Consider the following 21998-nt stretch of genomic DNA (forward strand, 5'->3'; position numbering starts at 1 on the left):
AACTGCAGTCCATGGAGAGCCCACACTGGAGCAGACCCTCCAGACTGCCACGTACTGTGAACACACCATCTTCCTTAAGTAACAACAGCCTTAGGCGTACTCAGAGGGGATGGCAAAAAGAAGTAAGATAATCTACAATATTGTTCAAGAGGAATCTATAAGGTAGGATTATCTGAGCACCGTTAATATTCTGCACAAGAACTTGTGCAAAAGAGTATTCATCTCTCCAGTATTTTTTCCTCCTGGTCAGGAAGAGATTTTAGCACCTGTTGAACCAGGTTCACGAGATCTCCTTGAGCTTAGGAAACATCATCTACGTTTCCCCACAAAGCATGAAGGCACTTTCTCCTAATTAGGAAAATGGATTTCACCAGCAGCTCCTGAGCTATCAAGGCTACAGCAGGCACTCCACTGCCTGGATACGCTCTGGAACGATGAACGGCCATGCTTAAGCTCTAACAAATCCACTCACCTGTTTTAGCTACTTCATGTGTCTTACACTAAGCGATGAAGCTGTTCTCTCCCTTATCCGGCATAATCTCCTCATTTAACCTGGCTCATTAGGCAAAGGGTTCGCTAACACTTCATACATGAATAATCACATTAGCATCATTGGAAGGACTAAGCGTTGTGTGATTATGCTACGGGATAGGTCAAAGTGGTTTTCAGATTAAGGTGCTAAAACCCACGTAAGCACACACATGAAGGGAACAGGGCAACCACCAGTTAAAGGCACAAGCACACACCCCCACCAGACAGTCAGGGTTCCAGTGCAAGCCACCATCCCTGCAGGGCTCAGTGATACTCATACATGACCTGCCTCAGCACTATCCACCTCCTAATTCAGCCAACCAGACCTTCTGCTGTTACAACAAGCGTGAACATATCAAAATGGATTTTAGAGAAGGAGGCAGCAAGAAGCACTGGCTTGTAAGATCAGTCATGACCTCCCTGGCGCAACTTGAGCACTATTCTAGGCTTCACACCTCTTCCTTTGTCCCCGGTGCCTTCAGGTAACCCCTAGTAGTCTGCGCTGTCAAAGGAAGTTTTGGAAATAAGAAACGACAGCTCTGTTCCATGTATTACAAATCATGTTTGTCAGGTGAACACACACAACACAAGTGGTTTTAACAAGCACGGTTTATATACATTGCAAAGCATCAAAATACGTCCGCTTCAAGGCCTCGTTTAGGTGCTGTTGCCTCCTCCACTGTTCTTTCCAGAAGCTCCTGCTTTCTGCAGCCGGCTCGCACTCGGTTGCCGAGGCATCCTCTGGGCAGATCCTTCCCGGCTGCTCCTTTCTGCAAGAACCTGGGTCCCGCCGACAGCAGAACTGGTTTTATTTCTCCCTGAATAAACAAACACACACATGAATTTTCAAGTCCCAACCCCACCCACACAGCATCTAAGCTGCAAGCGTTCCTCAAGAAGTCATGCAAAAGGCAAAACCGCATTAAGCGTCGCAAATGTATCCAGCATCCAACACAGAAAGCGGATTTGAGAATTCAGCTCAACGGGTATCAGGGCCACAAAACCAAAACGAGTTGCACTAGGAGCACTGTCAATTTTCATCAGGTTTAATGTACAAAGTAACCAGCCACTTTGTCCTTTAAACACTTGCTTTTCTTTGGCACAGGAACACCAGCACTGCAAACAGCACTTGGAGAAGAACATGAAGAGCATCTAACACCTCAAGGCTGGGATAAGTGAACCGATGTGCCAGCGTCCACCAGTTTCTGACGCCTGCAGCCACATTATCAGATCAGAAACCCTTCTCTTCATGTCACTTCTGTGTCTTGATGACCAAGTTTGGATTTCCTATCATTTTCTGGGGTTTCCAGGAGCTCAGACTCCTACGCAGGACCTACTCACAGATTTCCTTACTGCGTTCAGAAGGTAAGGTTATCTTTCTGTAGGCACAACTGACCATCTCTAAAATGCAATGCAACAGCAGGGAGAAGCAATGGGTAGAAAGGGAGAAGCTGAGGGAGGCAAGGGGCACACAGCCCACTCTGTTGGGTTCAGCCAGAAGAGAGAGTGACAGGTGAAGGTGTGCTGCAAACAAATGACAGGAGGGGATAAGCGAGGGCGGATGACTTTTCCTGGCACTGGAGAGAGCTACTTCAGATGAGAAGCAGTGCTCGCATTAGGAAAGATAATAAAAATAAAAGAAACATGAGGCAAAAGGGTCACAGCTTTTACTAAAGACAGCAAGCTCCAAGAAGCATCATAACAAGTTAATAATAGCAAGGAGGAAACAAAACACAGGAACACAGTGAGCTGTAGCTACTGTACTACATGCATGCAACTAAAATGAAGAGTGACATTTTATAATCGTTGTCAGAGCAACTTTCAGAATACCAACAGCTACTCCACACATTGGAGTCTCCATGGGCATGGTTTGGAAATCATCATCTTGGATCATCCATGCACTAGACTGAAGATATGCCTGTTTTACTTACCAAACCGTCCTGTCTCCTTGGAGCAGCTGCCTGAGAACAGGACTCGCGTCAACAGCACAAGTTAACACCTTGCAGCACCAGAAAGACAACCTGAGAACTTCCAAATAAAGAGTATGTGGCCCCTTCATATCTGTAAAATCTGACAGACTAGGGTGGCAGATTGGTGGGATATTTATTCACTTATCCCAGCCACGTCAGGTGCTCTTAAAAAAAAAAAAATCTATTACTGTAAACCACACTCATGATCTGCCAGCAGTCATCAGCCCAAGCCAGCCAACCAGCCTCACGATCTTTCTTTGTAGCTCAAGCACTTCAAGCAGTTTCACTAATGCAAGTATTGTCCATGAAAACAAATTCCACAAAGGCAATACCTGATCTCACAGCATTTGAGAGAAAAATTGGCAGGGACAAAAAGCATTATAGTTCGCCATGATGCTTTCAGCAATCCAGGACATCTCCATAGGTGAATGCCCTCTCCTTTCTCACATGTATATCTGGTAAGAGTGCAGGTCCTCAACCTGTGCACAACTCTAACCAGGTGCACACAGAAAACAACCGTACCATTAAGCGCTACTGGGAGTCAGGCCCTTGATCTTCTGACCTAGCTGAAATGACTTGGGAAGAATCACCTTATGGAAGAGAAGCTGTGCTCAGACAAAGCACATGCCCTCCATCCTCTTAGCCTCAAAATCACAGTAAAACAAACCAGTTACTTCAACAGCATGAAAAACAACTGTATTTTTGGAAGCGTCCTATCTAGATCCACGAACCAGTCAAGAAGCGTGCAAGGATGGGCATGGTTTGTGCACTTCTGCCCGTTAAAACGCTATCAAACAGGGTCAATGAACACAAAGCACGAAAGACGCTGAACAAACACAAACTCTCTGTAATTCAAGTGCTGCAGACCAGCAGACGGATTCCACAGATACTTTCCTTGGTGACACAAGATGTCCTCGTGCTGGATGTGCCTGGCTGTCGTAGAACAACTGCAGCCCAAACAGTTACGGATGCAAGAGTCAAGCCTAATCAAAGACCTCCCTCCCCAAAGATGACTCCAAAAGAAGCAGCTACATTTCTGGCTCCTCGAAAGCCAGACACAGTTTGAGAAGAATAGTATATGCACGCAAGAGGTGGCAGAAGTGTGCTCTACCCACCTCTGACTGCTAGCTCCTCCTGTATAAAAACAACAGGTGAAGACTGATCAGATTTAGGAAACGAACCCCAACCCCAAATATGCTTTCAGGATTCAGGAAATCTAAAGCTCTTCTATTTCAGTTTCCTCTCTACTTCAACCTACTGCTTTCCCCAGGGGATTCTTTCCTGCCTCTGAGCAGTAAGAGGGACTACAAATTTCCCTCCCGCTGGTAAATAAATACATAAATAAATAAATAACTGCTATTGGTACTTTTATTTGTAACACAGTCAGGGATATCAAGGCTGCAACAATCTCAAAATAGCTCCCGTAGTGCATATTGGCCATGACTATGGGCTAGAGCAACCGCGAGAGTACTTTTATGTTCTCCAAAATCCTGCTCCTGTTCCTTTCTCACCGTAGGGCTTACACTGGGCACAGTGAACTAGCTGGCCTTTCTAGACAAGCAAAGACACAGTTTTAGGTGTGAATAAAACCACCACTTGCTCTTTGCAAGTCCCTCCTTTTTGCAATCACTGTGTGTTACCCAGAGGACTAAAGACACACCTTCTGCCCAACCACCAGAAATGCGCACAGCGACGGGACTCGCTTCAAATCTCACCACCTCCTGACCGTGGAAAAATCTCAGACACAGCTAGACTTTACCCTCCAAGGCAGGCCCAGTACGTGACTGTGGCTCGTTATACTCAATCCTTTGCCAGACTGCCAAGTTTGACCTGCAGTCTTGCTCACATCCCTCCAGAAGTATCGCAAGTAGTCCTCTTCTGCAACACAAACTGGCAGGTTCTCAGGTCTTCAAAGCTGCTGCCATATCCTTAACAGCTAATAGACACACTGGGCTCTCTCCAGAGTCAAAACATCAAGCCTGCTAAAGCAGCCTCCCCGAGAAGACAGAGTAATGCAGACAGGTAAGACTGACAAAATATGTCTCAACAAATCCAGCTGAATTGTTTTGGAACAGAGGAAGAGGAAAAAATAGGATGGTTTTCAAATGCACTTTCCGAAGTAGTTAACAAAGACCTTAAGAATGCATCGAGCAGAGGCTTATTATTTAAGACCATGTATTCTCTTGCAAACACTTATCTGAAAAGAAGGATTTGGAGAAAGAAGAGAACACAGAATAAGTGGAGACCTACACAGGCCCACAAATCACCTGCTCAGAACTTATACCTTCCTCTCTTCTCCAGCAAGCCCGTTTCTTCACACTAAGTTAGGTATTCAACTGCATCACTAGATACCACTACAAAAGCAAGCGTACATTAACAAAGTCCTAGACCCTATTCAAGACACTGACAAGCCTCCTTAGGTGCTCAAACATCTCAGTTTAATACAACAGGTAAGAAGCCTCTAAATGAGATGTCTGAAGGTGGTACAGAGCAATTCCCCCCTCCCAGAGCAGAGGTCTGCATTAGCCTGATCAGTGGGACAGTCCTTTTCCAAGGCAACTCCCTGAAATACTCCTTCATTCTCATCTACATGATGGATGGATTCTCCCTTACTCTACTATCTATGTTACCTTGGGAGGCTGCCAACTTAACCACCCATGAAGCGTCTGGTTTACCAAAGACAAGGTTTTCACTCATCTCTCCTGCTCTTTTGAGCCATGGCTCCCTTCAAGGCTGCTCAGCAGAGCCACGGCAGCTCCTCTCCCACCCACTGATCAGCATGAAACACACCAGCCTCTTCCCTACAAATCCTCCTGTTTCTGGTTGCTCCTCATTTTACTGGTTTTCACCACCACACCTGGAATAGTCTCATTTCCTCCTCTTCTCTTTCACACAGATTATAGAAAGAGAAGATGGAGAAGAGTCCCTCATTTTTCTCAGACAGCTCTATTCAATCTATATTTATAAGATTTTCCAAGTGTTTATTTGGTTGGTTGAGGGGAAAGAATGAACTAGTTGTCACTCACTAACTCACATCTCATTACTTTGCCACAAAGCCACACATGACAAGTCCGGCATTTACAGTATTCCTCTAAATCCCTTTCCTGTCAGTTCTTGCCTTGCAGAGCATGAAAAAGAAAAAAAACACATGAAAAATCAGTCTAAAAAGACATACTAAAAAAAATTATCCCAGTGCAGTGCTTAGCTCAAATACTCAGCAGAGAGGAAGCCTCAGGTAAAGCTGCAAACCTTCTGCGGGGGAAGCGTGACAGGAGACACCTACACTGGCCAGAGATCGCCAGTCCTCTCTTCTACCTGCTCACGTTGACAGCGCTGCAAATGCCACCTGAGACCTGCTTTTAGCCATCCATCTGCATCAACTTGTACATCCACGTCCATCACATCTACAGTATATGTAAAAATGTCATCTCCTCATGAGAAAATTTTATTAATCTTATGCTTTACTAAACCCACGCAATTAATCAAATACAAGAACAGGTTAGTTTGGTTACTGATTGAGCATCACTTAATTTACTAACGTAAAACTGTCAAGAATGAGTAGTTGCATATTGTCCAGGAACAATTACTTATTCTAGGTCTAGGGGACAAGAAGGGAACACCTGGTCTTCGAAGGGAACTGATAACTGGAGGATTGCCAGAAGACATGCAAGAAAAGACAAGTAGGGTAAAGTCATAAGTGGCAGGGGGAGATGGAGACTCAAAAGGAAGGAGCAGACCCGCTGCCCCCTCTTCCAAAAGGGTACATGCAATGTTTTCCTGGGTAGTGATCACTTGAAATCGAAGCGAGGAAAAGGTACTGCAGTCAGAGAAAGAGAGAACTTAAATAGCACCAGTAAGAAAGTGTACTGAGAAAACATGATAATTTGTTCTCTATAAATTTGTGATGATTTTGTATTCAGGTTGAGATAGCTTTTTGTGGAATACCACCTAGCTCCCAGCTTTGTACTAGTCTACAACAAAGGGAATACCTCGACCCTGTACGTATTGGCTTGCATACCGGGTAGAAGATCCCACTCTTGGGCAACAAAAACATTACACAGAACCACCCAGGCTACTGAAGGGATCCCAGAATCACAGAATCAACCAGGTTGGAAGAGACCTTTGGGATCATCGAGTCCAACCATTGCCCTGACACCACCATGTCAACTAGACCATGGCACTAAGTGCCATGTCCAGGCTTTTCTTAAACACCTCCAGAGATGGTGACTCCACCACCTCCCTGGGCAGCCCCTTCCAATGGCTAATGACCCTTGCTGAGAAGAAATGCTTCCTCATGTCCAACCTGAACCTCCCCTGGCCAAGCTTGAGGCTGTGTCCTCTTGTCCTATCGCTAGTTGCCTGGGAAAAGAGGCCGACTCCCACTTCACTACAACCTCCCTTCAGGTAGTTGTAGACTGCAACTACCTGAAGGGATACCTTCAGGGAATGCACTGGCACACAGTGCTTCCTCTTGAACTGCCGGCCTCTTCAAAGGCCACCAGCTGCTCCAAAGGGCACAGCCACATACTCGTAGCTAAATCATTTGGCAAGTTTGCATCAGGCTCCCAACCGTACACACAGCACTGCAAAGAACACAGCACACTTAAAAAGAGCATGGAAGAAGCCTGTGCCTCTCAGATAATACTTTTTTTCCTCTTAAAAAAGTTACTCAGACAGGAAGAAGGCTTTAACAGATTCCTTCCCACAATAACAGTAGCGCACATTGCACCACAGCCTCCAATACAGCTTTTTCACCATTCAAAAGGTGAAGATGCAATAAAACGACAAGTATTTCTCAACTTCACTTTTCAAAGTGCATTACTAAGAGCAAAATATATTTTCTCTGGAAGAATGAAGCCACAAACTCCTTTAGGACTAGGTCCACGTCAGGTTTTGAGCATTCAAGCCCAGACTTCTTGCAAGTTATTCCTGGGCTCAGAGAAAAAAAATAAAAGCTGTCTGTCTGCTGTTTCTGCTGAAGTAGTGAGACTACTTCACTCCCTATCATCTGCATTTTGGGAGTATCAAAATTTGTTATAACCTCCTGGGAGAGGAAAGGAGCTGGAACTTTTAACCAAGGGACCTTCAACCATCCAAGAAAGCACAGTACAGCTGAGAATTTTTTTCATCAGTTGTAAAATAACTGACATCAGCACCTGCAATCCAGAAAATACTTTACCATAATTTCTGTACCACACGATGAACAAGGTCTATGAATGGAAAGATCTGAAAGGCAACCTAACTGCTCTTTGGTGAATTTAGGAAATCCACTTTTGGAGTGGTATTGATGAAGTACTGAAAAAAAATAGTATGAGTGAAGCAACTAAGTAAGAAAACCGTGATCGGGACTGTATTAGTCCTTTAGTTAGTCCTATAAGTTACCTATAGATCATTCTACAGATTTTTTTCGACATACAGACCACAAAGTGTCCGAGTACAATATTTACAGGTGCATGGCAGGATTAACAACACATTGCTATCAGTTAGATCCCATGGATATATTTAATCTACAACTAAAGCATAATAGCCAGTATAAACCAACAGGAAAATTCACTGTATGATGTATAAAAACCAGATTAAATGGATTTAAGAGAAATCCTTAGTATCTCTGGGGAGATTCCCTCCACCACCGTATCAGGGCTCCACATAGCACTATCCTTGTCAGCTACCTTATCTCCTTAATACAGGAGTCTGCGTTACAAATGATGCATCAAGATGAACCCCGAGATAATGCAAAGCTGAGTAAGTGGAGGGTGAGTGTAAGAGGAATGCAAAGCAGCGAGCGTGGCCAGCTAGCATCAGCCAAGAGCGATGCCAGTGACTGTGGGTCCTTGCAGCAACAGTTGTGGTTCCAAAAGGCTGAGCACAGCTAAACACAGACAATAGGAAGTGCAGGAAATAAGAAGTGAGAAAAAGGGATGAATAGGGAAGGCTACAAAACACAAGGATGGCAAGAGGAACACACAGAGCGGACAAAGTTGGCAACAAGCTGCACAGTAGAGAGAGGGATATTTAGGAAATAATTAAACAGTGACACTTAGAATAGACTTTGATCATATCTAAGTACTTACACAGGAAGAAAGCAGTTACAAATTGGAGGGGCAGAAAAGGACTTACGATTCTCAAAAGCATATTTTTCCACACAGACAAGAAAAACACACCCCGTGGACCCTTCACCGAGCCCATGGCTGGTGGTGGGCTCAGTGGCATTTCCAACAGGCACCTACATGCGATGTGGAGTTTCACAGGGTAGGAAAGCATCCTGCAATGGCTCCTTGCAGCCTTAAAATCCACAGACCAGGCGAGAGGTCCACAAGATTTTGAAAAGTTCATGTTAACAACATATTTAGTATGAGAAATTAGCTGGGGCAAAGCTTTAGGAAATAACTTGATGGAAGACACTTGGGCTGGGGAAGTGGGGAATGTGGAAAAAACAACTGGAGCACAAAGAGTGAGAGAAGCATCAAAGAATATTCATCAGCCTGGAAAACAGAGCAGGGCACTGACTATGCACGTCAACAGAGAGGTAGAAAACTGCAGGGAAACCACCACGGGCTTGAGGGTTAGCTGATGGGAAAAGAAAGCACGGAAATAATATGTGAGAAAATGGCATATTTTATGTGGCATATTACGCAAAGGTAAAACACAAAATAAAGTTGTTTATATTAGACTTGCTGTTGCTTTAGCTGTAAAAAAGTTGAAATAACTACCAGGGAGCACCCCCCTCCCAACACTGCTGTTCAATGCTGTAACAGTCTTTTTTTAGTTGCTTTAAAAAAACCTCCCTGCACTACGATGGGCTAAGAAGCCTAAGCTGATATCTCATCGTTACTGATAAAACAGCAGAGCCATCTTGGCTTATCTTTAGTGAGACCTGGATTACTTCAGCCAGTTTGTCTGTCTTCTGACAAAGGAGGAAGCACAGGAGAAGGAGCAGATACGCAGAGCTGAAGGACACTGTGAGAAGCAGCTTGGCAAAGCTTATGTAGGACAATCGCTGTTCTTTGCATGAGTGCAAGGAGCTCTGGCTTTATCAGCACACGCAAGTCCCAGCTATGCAGAGGAGGCATCTCCCATCTCCAAATGCCTGGTCCTGCATGGAAGCCGCACCATCCTCTTCTTAAACGGAAGCAACATTTTCCAACAAGAGATGGCAGGGCCAGCAGCAGATACAGCTTTGGTTCCCCCTCCCTGCAGCAGCTCCTAAAGGGAAAGGAGGCAAGGCAAGCCAAACGCTCCCGCAGAACAGCTCCAGCCCAGATCACACCCCCAGTCACCCTATTAACACTTACCCAGCTCCTGAATGATGGACTCAGACTGTGCCCAGAACTAGAAAGCTCAGTGAATGAGGAGTGATTCCTCAATTTGACCTAGCTGGTTGTTTCCCCAATTTAAGGAGAGAAAATTACTCTGCTGAAGATATGCTGATTTTAATGGGATCTTTATTTCAGCAACACACTTTCCCCCAAGGGCTACAGTAAAAGAAGCTCCCGACTTGAGCTACAGATAGTTCAAATCCTAATTCAGCCTAAGGTGGTCCAGTAAAACACGGACGAGGCTGGCACTGATGGCCCATTTCTGCTTTAGATCATTACTAATTTCCATGAATTGAGATGCAGGACTAAGGCTGTGATAAGCTGCCGCTGAGCTTAAGTTCTGCCCAAAGAATTTTCTGAGAGAGTAAGTTTTGCAATGGTGATTTGATTCACAAAGGAACTGGCTGCTGTCTAACATCACTGGGTGCTGGGTGACAGCAGGGTCAGTCAGGCTGACAAGAAACTGAAAAGAGAAGTTTTCATTCAAAGTGAGATATGGCTCTAATACAACACAAGCTTCCAGAAAACAAAAAACCTTGACATAGTTGGGAAGACCAAACCTTCTGGCAAAGCATGCAAGTGCTGCCCACCAGAATTTGGTCAGGACTGAGTGTGGTGAAAGAGAGAAGGCCAAAGTGCCCCCTCTGTCATCACTACTGAGCACCAGCTCACAAAGAAAGCAAATCCAAGTTCAGCTTTTAATGTTTTACCATGTCTGCAGTGAAACTGTGGCTTGATGGGTACGACCCTCCTGTCTCAGTAAGCTGCGTATGATCCGGTGATCTCAGTGCATCACCCTGCCCTCGAGACGTATATTAGCCTTGTGAAATAAAGCAGCGATGTGAAATAAAGCAGCAACAGGAGACAGGGAAGGCCAAACTCATACTGTGAACATTTACCACGAGCAGCACAGAGCTAGTGGCATCTTTCTCTGAACTTCACTACACTTCACCCTCGGTTCCGAGGGCTTGTCACAGTGCGCTCCAGGGTACCAGCTTGTGGACTTTAAAGGGAAACCATGAAGAGGAAAGCCTGGCCGGAGACACTAGGACTGCAATCTGACTCGGGCACCGCCCTGGACCAGGAGACGCTCTGCTTAAGATGCAGAATGAGTACCTTGGATTGATGCAGGCACAGCCAAATTAAGCCCCCAGGACAGACACACATTCCTGGAAACTCACAGCCTCTCTATTGTGCCTGCAGCACCTCAAGCTGGTAGGAGGCAACGGTTAAGGGCATATCAACTCCACCTTAGGGTTTCCACCTTTTCCTCTTGAGGAATCTAATGCTGATTGACAAACAAGTTGCCATCTGACCACTTCAAACGTGAGCTGGCCTGCTACTAGCCAAAACCAGCCCATGGCAGTGGCCCAGTGCTAGAAAAATCTTTTTTACAGGAACTGTCACAGAAACAGCATACATGAGAGAAGAAAAACTAATGTAGATAAATAGACAGACGGGAACAAAAACCTTACCAAAGTTCCTCCATAGTTTGAGTGGCCCATCACACCTGAAGCACCAACAAAGGAGGAGAAGAAGAAAGCACAATTTAACAGCATCTTTTGTTCAAAATCACTGCTCTTTTCAGATGTTTCCTCTCAACGTGGTACTGGAATAACACATCACTGCTTACTTAAAATATCCAAGTGCTGCACCTCTCATTGTGCTCAGGACAAAGTAGTCTTTTTCCTCTGTGCATATTTAGAGTCACTTCTCTATCACCCGTGAGGCAGCTCTCTTTACCACAACCAACTTCTCTGCAGGAAATTCTTAACCAAGAGCATCTCTTGAGAAAGGGGAACCCATTCACAGTGAAGTCACAGACACTTTGTCTGCACACTCCAATTCCCACTTGGGCTTTAGCAAACTGCCTCAGAGTCTCTGTGCAGCCACCCTCAGCTGCCCAACGAGGTGATTCTCACCCACTTGCCATGTGGAAATCCACACCAGAAGCAGCAGGCTCTGCTATTGTAAAGGTGCCTCGGACTGTGGCATAATCGCCCTTACCCTAAAACTGACTGATTATCGTTGGTCAAACCATTCTTGCCTTTCAAGTTCACTTTCTACACGACTTACCACCAGACTTGCAAGCACAGCCATGAAAATAAACATCCCCTAGGACCAGGGCAGTCTCAGCAGTTAGACTAGACTAAGGGGTAGCATGCTGTCACGACAGGGAAACCTTACTTTCCCCCCACCCCGCCCCGGTTACCTACGCTGACAAAGCTTTTCTTTCTTGCCCCATTCTCTGTGTTCCCAACACAGTCCTTCCTGACAGTCACTTTTCAAGTTTTGCCTCAAAATTCATCATGGGTCAACACAGACTCATCAGCTCCAACAGAGTTTTCACCCTGAAACAGAGAGAGGAAGGGAGAACAGGACACGACACCACAATTCGACTTGACCTCGGCCATTTCCAGGCTCCCGCACCCACATCACTGGCATGGCAGCGCTGAGGCATGGGACAAGCCAAGCTTTCGGGGTGCAGTTTTGCCCTTGGCAACCACAATGATCACAAAACCTTGCTGTTTTGGCCATTGCCCCTTTCTGGTATATTTTTGAGCACAAGAGAAAGGAATTCTGAATTTCACAGTGAATTCAAGCTTAGTGACAGCAGACTTTAGTTACCTCTTTTTAAACCTTTTGGAAGTAATCCACAGAGGTTGCAAGCTACCAGCCAAAAGTCACTTCAGGAAGTTCAGGGAGTAAATAAGAGTTTTATTAGAACTGGTTTAGAAAAAAATAAAACAGAATAATATATATATATATATATATATGGCACAGCTTCAGGGCTACATTTGTTACTGTCCACCGACACTAGAGTGATAACAAAGATAATTACATTCAAAAGCAGTCGCTATTTTAGCTGACATTCCCACACACCCTCCCATTTCAGGTTCCCACCTAAATACCACCTGCCCAGGCATGGAAACTGCTGGTTGAGGGCAGAAGCCACCATGGCATAGAGGGATGGAGTAGAGGAATCACTGCAGCTCCCCTCATTTTCCGGGGATCCCTAATGTGCCAGAAACTTTAAGTTAGATATAAGCAAAGCAGCATTCTGTAATATTGTGTATTAAGGATTTTTTTTTTGTTGTTAAAAGCTTGGAGGGCAGAGCCAGGAGGTTACAAAACACAGAATCACAGGATGGTTGGGGTTGGAAGGGACCTCTGGAGATCACCCAGTCCAACCCCCTGCCAAAGCAGGGTCACCCAGAGTATGTTTTACAGGGTCGTGTCCAGCGGGGGTTTGAATATCTCCAGAGAAGGAGACTCCCCACCCTCCCTGGGCAGCCTGTGCCAGGGCTCTGGCACCCTCAAAGTAAAGAAGTTTTTCCTCATATTCAGATGGAACTTCCCGTGTTTCATTTGTGCCCGTTGCCCCTTGTCCTGTCGCTGGGCTCCACTGAGAAACCCAGCACCAGTGACTGCAGCAACCCCCAAGACATGCTGCACCGCACCCCCACACCCGGCCCCCTACGCTGCCTAAAAACAATAAAAATTAAGAAAAAAAAGGCTGCGGGCAGCAGGTAGGAGGTGCAGCAGCCCGGCCCGCCCCGGGGCTGACGGGGCTCCCTCTCCACAGGACCCCCCCGCGAAACCCCGCCGGGCCCGGCCCCGCGGCTCACACCGAGCGGGCCCCCCGGGGCCCGGCCGAGCCCCTCCTCGGGCCCAGCCGCCCGGCCCGCGGCCCCCTCCCCGCGGCGGGGCGAGCGGCGCGGCCGGCGGGAGGCGCGGGGAGGCCGCGGGGCAGCGGGCAGCCGGCGGGGGAGGCCCGGCAGAGCGGCGGGCGGGCGCCGAGCCGCGGCGGCCGCAGGGCGGAGGCGGGGGGGAGCGGCGCGGGGGGCCGGCCGTCCTCGGGGGGCTCTGCGCGGGGAGACACGGGGATTAGCGCCCGCCGCCGCCGCTCCCCGCCCGCCCCTGCCCGCTGCCTACCTCGGGTGTCGGCGGGGAGCGGCGCCGGCGCCGCGGCGGGTCCGCCCTCGGGTCCCGGCGGCAGCCGCTGCCCGGCACACATGGACTTGAGCACCTGGAAGACGGCGAGCGGCGCCACGTTCATGCGCAGCAGGTCCAGCAGCACCCTGCGGGGACACCCGTCAGCGGGGACACCGGCACCGGGGGCTCCGGCGGCACCGGTGCCACCCCCGCCGCTCACCGGAACACCTCCGGGTCCAGCCCGCTGCCCGCCGCCTGCGCCAGCTCGAACAGCTCCGCCTCCTCCGCGCTCAGCAGCTGCTTGCGCCGCAGCCGCGCCTCCGCCATCGCCGCCGCCGCCATCCCCGCCGCTGCCGCCTCCGACATGGCGGCGCCTCCCGCCCCGCCCCCCTGCGGCTGCAGGGCCTGGGCCCGGCCCGGCCCCGCTCCGCTCCGCTCCGCCCGCGCGGGCCCGGCAGGTGGCGGCCGCGCTCCAGCCGCCGCCGAGGCCCTGCCCGGCCGTGGGGAGGTGCTCGGCGGGGCCCCCCGGGCCTCTGCCACCCTCAGCCTCCCGCTGCCCCCGGGGCTCCTGCGCTGCCCCCCGGGCCCGTGAAGCAGCGCTCACGGTGATGGCTGGCTGCCTTCCCCTGGTCGCCCTTCAAATTCACGGTGGGCTGCCTTGCTCACGGACTCACAGCCTGGTTGGGGTTGGAAGGGACCTCTGGAGATCATCCAGTCCAACCCCCTGCCCAAGCAGGGTCACCCAGAGCACGTTGCACAGGGTCATGTCCAGGTGGGTTTGAATATCTCCAGAGAAGGAGACTCCCCACCCTCCCTGGGCAGCCTGTGCCAGGGCTCTGGCACCCTCAAAGTAAAGAAGTTTTTCCTCATATTCAGATGGAACTTCCCATGTTTCAGTTTGTGCCCGTTGCCCCTTGTCCTGTCGCTGGGCACCACTGAGAAGAGTCTGGCCCCATCCCCTTGACACCCACCCCTAAGGTATTTGTAAGCATTGATAAGATCTCCCCTCAGTCTGCTCTTCTCCAGCTGAACAGCCCCAGCTCCCTCAGCCTCTCCTCGTAAGAGATGCTTCAGCCCTCTGACCATCTTCGTACCCCTCCGCTGGACTCTCTCCAGTAGTTCCTTGTCTTTCTCGAACTGGGGGCCCAGAATTGGACACAGTTACTCCAGGTGTGGCCTCACCAGGGCAGTGTAGAGAGGGAGGAGAACCTCCCTCGCCCTGCTGCCCATACTCTTCCTCACGCACCCGAGGACACCATTGGCCTTCCTGACCCCAAGGGCACATTATTGGCTCATGGGGAACTTGTTGTCCACCAGAATTCCCAGGTCCTTCCAAGCTTACGTGCCTTCTGCTCTGGGACGTGCCCTCAGCTCGCCGGAAGGAGCCTCTCAGTGGCCTCCCTTACCTCTCAGTGTAGTTTCGCCAACATCCTTTCTCAAGGCTTTCTTCATTGCTGGTGGACACCTGGCCCAGACCTCCAAACTGGAGGGCATCACCCATGAGGTTGTGGCTCCCCACCCCCCAACCCTCTCCAGCTTCTTTTCCACAAGCTGTCCCATTTTTGGCTGAGCAAAACTGCCATTGGGCCCCTCACTACAAGAAAGACATTAAGGTGCTGGAGAGAGTCCAGAGAAGGGCAACGAAGGTGGTGAAGGGTCTGGAGCACAAGTGTGATGAGGAGCAGCTGAGGGAACTGGGAGTGTTTAGCCTGGAGAAAAGGAGGCTGAGGGGAGACCTTATTGCTCTCTACAGCTACCTGAAAGGAGGTTGTAGCGAGGCGGGTGTCAGTCTCTTCTCCCAGGTAACAAGTGATGGGATGACAGGAAATGGCCTCAAGTTGCACCAGGGGAGGTTTAGATTGGAGATCGGGAACAATTTCTTCACCAAAAGGATTGTCAAGCATTGGAACAGGCTGCCCAGGGCAGTGGTAGAGTCACCATCCCTGGAGGAATTTAAAAGCTGTGTAGATGTGGTGCTGAGGGACATGGTTTAGTGGTGGGCTTGGCAGTGTTAGGCTAACATTTGGACTTGCTGATCTTAAAGGTCCTTTCCAACCAAAATGATTCTGTGATTCCTACATGAACAGACATGCTAAGCGTGTCGTGGGGGAGGCCACGTCAAAGATCATGAGCTTCCCTGTATCCACCTAACTGTGGGCAGTTGAACATGTACCTGATGTAGGCTGCAAACAAGACCACCCCCACCCCCTTGCTGGATTTCTTCTTGCATTTTTCCCACTGGAAGACAGAAATAGCTGGTTGTCCTCATTGCCCTGGTCATCTGGGTGACTTCTCCTTGTGTGACCATCCTCTGTCCCCCAAATGATTCAGATCCTGTATCGCGGAGGCCAGCTCTGGGTGCTGGTTTTAATCTCCTGTCCCTGGACAGGGGTGGGGAAGGAGGCTAATGAGAGGCAATGGGAGCGATTTGGGCCGCAGGCAGTGCAGCAAATTTGGGTGGGGAAAAGCCACATGTGCCACCTGTCCCATTGAGCTACACACAGATCACCATCCATGTTCACATACCTGACTGCCTCTGCCGAGCTGCAGCATCTCTAATGCGCTTCAGTCCCCAAGCCAGCAGAGAGCATCTGGCACTGCGCGGGGAAGAAAATTGGAAATTTGGGTCTTGAGTTGCACGGTGGCGAGGAGATGTCAAGCTGAGATTGAAATTCCTCTATCTAAATGGAAATGAGCCTCCGCTGTCAGGGAGGAATTGTTTGTCCCCACTCCCCCCATCCTGCCACACGCAGGGACCACGGGCAGACCCGCTGCGCTGCTGAGTGGATAGCAGAGCTGGGGGGGAAGTGGTACAGGGGTGTCCCCGCTCCCAGCACCATCGCCAGAGACCCTGTCGCATCCCTGCATCAAGCCATGGGAGAGAGATGCTCCCGCTCCACACCCCGAGCAACCTGCGAGCGTGTCAAAATCATCACCCGCCACAGGGCGACCCGACCTTGCGTCCTGCCGGGCGTTCGGCCTCGCTAACAGACAGACATTTACTGCAGCTGCCAAGACGGGAATGAGATGTTCGATGATAAAAGAGGGATCTCGCTGCTAACGGCCCTGAGCGGGACCAGCCCAGCAGGGACAATTATCATGGTGGTGATAACGGCAGCAGCTGCTGCCAGCACGAATTACCGTGCTGTCTGCAGGGCCGGCAGTGCCAGAGCCACAAAGGCTGCGGTCACCCTGAATGATGGACTTTCAGAGGGACCCTCAGCCGAGCAGGGCAGTGCCGGGTCTGAGGTGCAGAGGGGACCGGGCAACATCCCTGTGCTTGCTCTCCTGCCTGCTCTGGTGTGTGGTGTGCTGCTTCCTTTGGGACTGGCTGGAAGTCAAATGCAAGGGCAAGAGCCCTCACCAGCTGGGTGATGCACTCTCCAGCTCTTCCTGGTCCCACCTGGACCACTCTCACCAGCCTGTGGCACCTGGGAGCTCAGCTACAAGTCACAGCAGAAAAGGGCAAGATGCTTTTTAGCTCAGTCCCTCTCTGGGAAAGAAGAAAACCAGGAACCACCTTCCCTACAACAAACTGGAGAAGTCTCAGCTTGTACCTCCTCCTTCCCAGCCCCAGCCAGCTCCAGCTGTCAGCTCTCCCTCCATGCTCTGGTCACCAAGATCACAAACAGGGCTGGAGACCTTCCCAGGGCAAGGGATGGGAGACCCTGCCTCTCCCATGCTTCCTTCACAGGCTGAAGTAGGCCATGGCTGTGGGTCATGCCTTCCTTGCCTTTCTTGGTGTAGGCCTGGGTGGGCACATTCTGCAACTTCTTCGAGTGACAACACTCTTCTCTGGACTGCATAGTCCCTTCTGCCCTCTGAAGCATTTCTGGGGTCTCTGATATCCCAGTTTTCCCCTTTGGCTCTCCTAAGCCAACAGGTCAGTAGAGGAAGTCATTGGGATCCCATAAACATGCCCTGAGAAGACCTCAGTTATTGGAGCTGCAGTCTGAGGAGCACCTGGGACTCTGGCTTAAATGGCATCCAGCAGGACACTGGCTCTTGCTGCCCACCAGGTACCCTCCAGTACCTCTGGCAGGATCTTAACACCTTGTCACCACACAGCCCATGGATTCCAGAGTGGGACATGAGCCAGGACAGCCCAGGATGGTGGTGCCAGGCTGCATCTCAGGCCTTGTAAGATGCCGTTATGAGAGAGGCAGAGCAGATGGGGGCAGAGGAGGCTTGGACAGCCTGCATATGCAGAAGGAAAAGTGAATTAGGTGCAGCACAGAGCCCGCAGTCTTTGCCATAAATTACCAGCTAGAGTTGGGGGTTGCTCAGACATGGGGACACGATGATAGTGCCTTGCACACATGCAGAAAGCACCGCTGCGATGTGCCCGCCCAGGGGCCACAAGGCAGATGCGTGGGAAAGCAGCTGACGCGCGTGCAATAAATTAGGATGTCATGAGCACATGGAGGCCACGCTACACAGCGTGGAGCGCCCACCCATTGCACACACAGCAAATCCGAGACCGCCGCATGCACAAGGGGCAAAGCCGGCAGACTGTTCCCCTTGGAGAGGGGCAGTGGCATGTGTGTGAGCAGTGACCCACAGAATCACAGAATCACAGAATCAATCAGGTTGGAAGAGACCTCTGGGATCAGAGAGTCCAACCGTTGCCCTCACACCACCATGTCAACTAGACCAGAGCACTAAGAGCCATGTCCAGTCTTTTCTTAAACCCCTCCAGAGATGGTGACTCCACCACCTCCCTGGGCAGCCCCTTCCAATGGCTAATGACCCTTGCTGAGAAGAAATGCTTCCTAATGTCCAACCTGAACCTCCCCTGGCCAAGCTTGAGGCTGTGTCCTCTTGTCCTATCAATAGTTGCCTGGGAGAAGAGGCCGCCTCCCACTAAGCTACAAGCTCCCTTCAGGTAGTTGTAGACTGCAATAAGGTCACCTCTGAGCCTCCTCTTCTCCAGGCTAAACAACCCCAGCTCCCTCAGCCATTCCTCGTAGGTCAGACCCTCCAGACCCTTCACCAGCTTGGTCGCCCTCCTCTGGACTCGCTCCAACACCTCAACATCTTTCTTGACGTCCAGGGCCCAGAACTGGACACAGGATTCAAGGTGCGGCCTCACCAGTGCCGAGTACAGAGGGACGATCACTTCCCCAGACCGGCTGGCTACACTATTCCTAAGAGAGGCCAGGATGCCTCGAGGTGATGTACACGAATGCAAAGAAATGCAAGAGCCTTCCCTGTAAATCAGGGTACGCTGTGCACGGCCAGGGAGAGCGCACGGAGCGCAGGCACTAACAGCAGACGTGCCGTGAATTTGCAGAGAGGTAACTCTTAATATGTGCAGTAAATCAGGACACGCTGTGCATGCGCAGAGAGGCCATAATGCTGCATACGGGCAGTAAATCACAGCGCGCTGTGCATGCGCAGCAAGGCTACCCCGTACAGGAGCAGTGAGAGAGGACACACGTGTGCAGGGAGCCCATCGGTCCCATGCAGGCACACATCAGGGCTTGCTGTGCGCTGCCATTTAATGGAGAAAAATTCAGCACGTGTACATTTATCCTGGAAATTAAGAGAAAGGCTTGTAGCTGTGCTGGTCATCAGGCCCAGCATGATGTGAAGGACAGAGAACACCTGAGGCAGGACCACCAGCTGAGGACACACTTTGAATGCATGAGATGAGGGTCAACCAGGAAGTGCTGCATGAGACTGGGGAGGGAAGGAGCAAGGTCACCTCATTGTGAAGGAAGGACCAGATTTAGGATAACCTGGATATGGCTCAAAGAGCAAATAAATGCAGCAAATGTGCCTCCCACATCCAAAAAAGGAAAAAGAGGGATTAAAACATATCTAGACTTTCATACCCTTCTGAGGTTTTTTTGAAGGAAACCCAGATTCAAGAGAGAAGGAAGGAAAATGGAAACAGAATTTATCACAGATACATTGTCTCAGTGTAACATAATGATTTTTCTTTGATAATTGACTTAGAGGAGGAGACACAGTGCATTTAGGCTGGTGAGATTTAAGGAAGGAGCTTCATTTGCCCCCCAGTATGAACCAGTTTCCAATGCTGCAAGTCATGGGTATGGCTATAGCAGAGAAGGAACCAGCTAATAAGTAAAAGATGGGTTGTATTAAAAGGGCTGTATTAAAAGAGAGATGCTTCTAGCACTGTTCCCCCACCCTAGTCTTGGGATGACGCCACTGCAAGCAGTGCAGGGCTGGGAGTGTGGAGTCGCCGTGCCTGGGATGCGTTTTTGGGAGGGACGCAGCCACACCACTAGCAAGGCACTGGGAAGATCTCACCCAGAAGATCTGCCTGAGTACACTGTTTTAGAGACGTGCCTCCAAAATTGTGCAAGGAAAAGGAGAGAACTACTCACGTGTAGACTGAAAATTAGGTGGAAGCGTCCAAGCATGGATGTTTTGGGACAATTTTCAAACAGGGGTACCAGGAGCAAGTAACTGGTTTGAGACGACGCTGGGGAAGCGTACTGAAGGGACTGAGCAAGGGTGGTCTCTGAGTTAGGAGCTGAAACTTGCCCCTTGTACCAAATATGTTGGTCTTGACGAGAAGATGTGAAAGAAGGCGTTCAGCTGGGCCATGTGTGCGCCACATGCGTGTGTGCGCTACGCATGTGCTACGCTGCACGTTTTGCTGGTGGCCTGCAGGGATCAGGAACAAATTTCTCCCCTTTGCTATAAACTTTGGCAGCCGAGTTGTTGGGTTGTTTGATCCTTCTGCAGATTGCTGTGGTTGGAGACAGCACACAGGGCACTGTGTTTTCAGTGATACTCAAGCAATTTAGGCATCCCTGCTAGGGCTGGGGTTTTAAACTAATCACTAGGCTTGGGCTTAAGGGGACTTCTCCAGGCCAGAGCGGCAGGGAGGGGGCATGGATGATGGCCTACACCCTACACACATCTGAGGGTCTTACCCAGTCCCACCAGGATCAGTTACTGGTGATGCTCTCCTGCCTGTGAGGTGTTCAGGAGCCCTGATGGCTTGTGCTGGGGCGGGTGATGAGGCTTACCTTGAGGCTCACCCAAGTTCTTAATTTGCAGCAGGTGGGAGACATTAGGGACTGGGACAGAGTTTCAGCAAACACACCCCAGCTTCCAAGGAGGGCAAGCTCAAATTCTGCCCAGAATCAGCCTTTCACCCCTCTTGACTGCCTTTCTCCAGCAAGACTGCATCTTTGGGCCAGTGAAGTCCTGTGCAGGAGTAAGCGCAGCCCCAAGCTGGCCCACAACCAGGCAGAGTGGCACAGGGCTCGGGGGCCGCGCCAGCTCAGCCCTGACAGCCATGCAAGAGTGTGTTCCCAGCAGGGCTAATCCAATTACAAAACAAACTTCCTTCCTTCATTACCAGGGTCTGCAGCATGCTAAAACAGCTTGGTGATTATGGAGGGCTTAGCAAGGGACTAGAGATCAAGCGATGAATGACAGCGCTGTTTCACTTGCAGGGAGGAGGGACAGAGAACAGAGGCAGCTGGGAGGACACAGGGGATTGGCGAGACAAGTGGATTGGGAATTGCTACAGACAAAGGTCTCTGGTCAACCTTTATGCTCCCAATGGGGTTAACCTCAAAGCCACAGCCCTTGTCCGTCCTGGGGATTAGCATCTTCATGAATGGGGATCCCCGTCACCTCTCTAGCCCTGTCACATGGCCACCCCCCCACCTCTTATTTCCAAACAACACTCATTTCAGTCACAGGTCAGCAAAAGGTAGCACTAAAAGACCCTTGCAAGAGAGTTTCAATCCAAATTTTCTAGGGACCTCCTGATCAGCTCCCATCACAGAGGATGCAATGCACCAGCCAGACCCAGTCATATACTTTCTGTGGGAATCCCAAAATGAGACCTTCCCAGGTCCAAACAGGACCCAGGACCTGCTTGGATCTGCCCCATTTCAGATCAGGTCCATCCTGACCCGATGCCAAGCTATGGGCTGGCTCTTCACTATGGTTCTGCTTCCTCCACCCTGCTCCTACATCTTTCTTGTTGGACCTTCTCCAGCACGAGGGCCCATCTGGAGCTGGAGGCTCCGTTGGGCTGGAGGCGTTGCCCTCAGGTTGCAGCGAATTTGCAGGCCTCTTCATCTCTGATGTCCTGTCCCTCCTGATAATGCTATGAAGAGGGGAAATAACCCAAAAAACCCTAGCTGGTCTTAGGGCAGTTCTGCTTCTCTCCAACAAAAGCCCTTCTTGACTCTGGTCAACACTAACACTGCTTGGAGGAGGAAGGTGGACTAGAGACCTCCTGAGGTCA

At 50.1% G+C, this 21998-nt stretch overlaps 1 protein-coding gene across 2 annotated transcripts; it reads right to left on the minus strand.

Annotated features, from left to right (window-relative positions):
* Positions 1–1073: 1073 nt before the first annotated feature.
* Positions 1074–14123, minus strand: LOC137668513 (mitotic-spindle organizing protein 2B-like). Of its 2 annotated transcripts, XM_068410086.1 has the most exons (4): positions 13974–14123; positions 13754–13899; positions 2463–2559; positions 1259–1349 (listed from the first exon to the last, which is right to left on the minus strand). In XM_068410086.1, the coding sequence occupies exons 1-4, from the start codon at positions 14117–14119 to the stop codon at positions 1340–1342; spliced, it is 399 nt and encodes a 132-aa protein (XP_068266187.1). In that variant the 5' UTR covers positions 14120–14123; the 3' UTR covers positions 1259–1339. The 2 variants fall into 2 exon arrangements, with proteins under 2 accessions (XP_068266186.1, XP_068266187.1); XM_068410085.1 differs by lacking the exon at positions 2463–2559 and having other exon boundaries at positions 1074–1349.
* Between the last annotated feature and the right edge of the window lie 7875 nt (positions 14124–21998).

This window comes from Nyctibius grandis, chromosome 11 (genome assembly GCF_013368605.1).
Source record: "Nyctibius grandis isolate bNycGra1 chromosome 11, bNycGra1.pri, whole genome shotgun sequence".
NCBI lineage: Eukaryota > Metazoa > Chordata > Aves > Nyctibiiformes > Nyctibiidae > Nyctibius > Nyctibius grandis.

What these genes read in the sequence shown, in the direction of transcription:
- LOC137668513 (XM_068410085.1), bottom strand. Translation starts at nt 14,119, where the DNA reads ATGTCGGAGGCGGCAGCGGCGGGGATGGCGGCGGCGGCGATGGCGGAG. An exon ending in CTGGACCCGGAGGTGTTCCG is followed by an intron (nt 13,900 to 13,973) that starts GTGAGCGGCGGG and finishes GTGTCCCCGCAG; the next exon opens with GGTGCTGCTGGACCTGCTGC. An exon ending in GCTCCCCGCCGACACCCGAG is followed by an intron (nt 1,350 to 13,753) that starts GTAGGCAGCGGG and finishes TTGTTTATTCAG; the next exon opens with GGAGAAATAAAACCAGTTCT.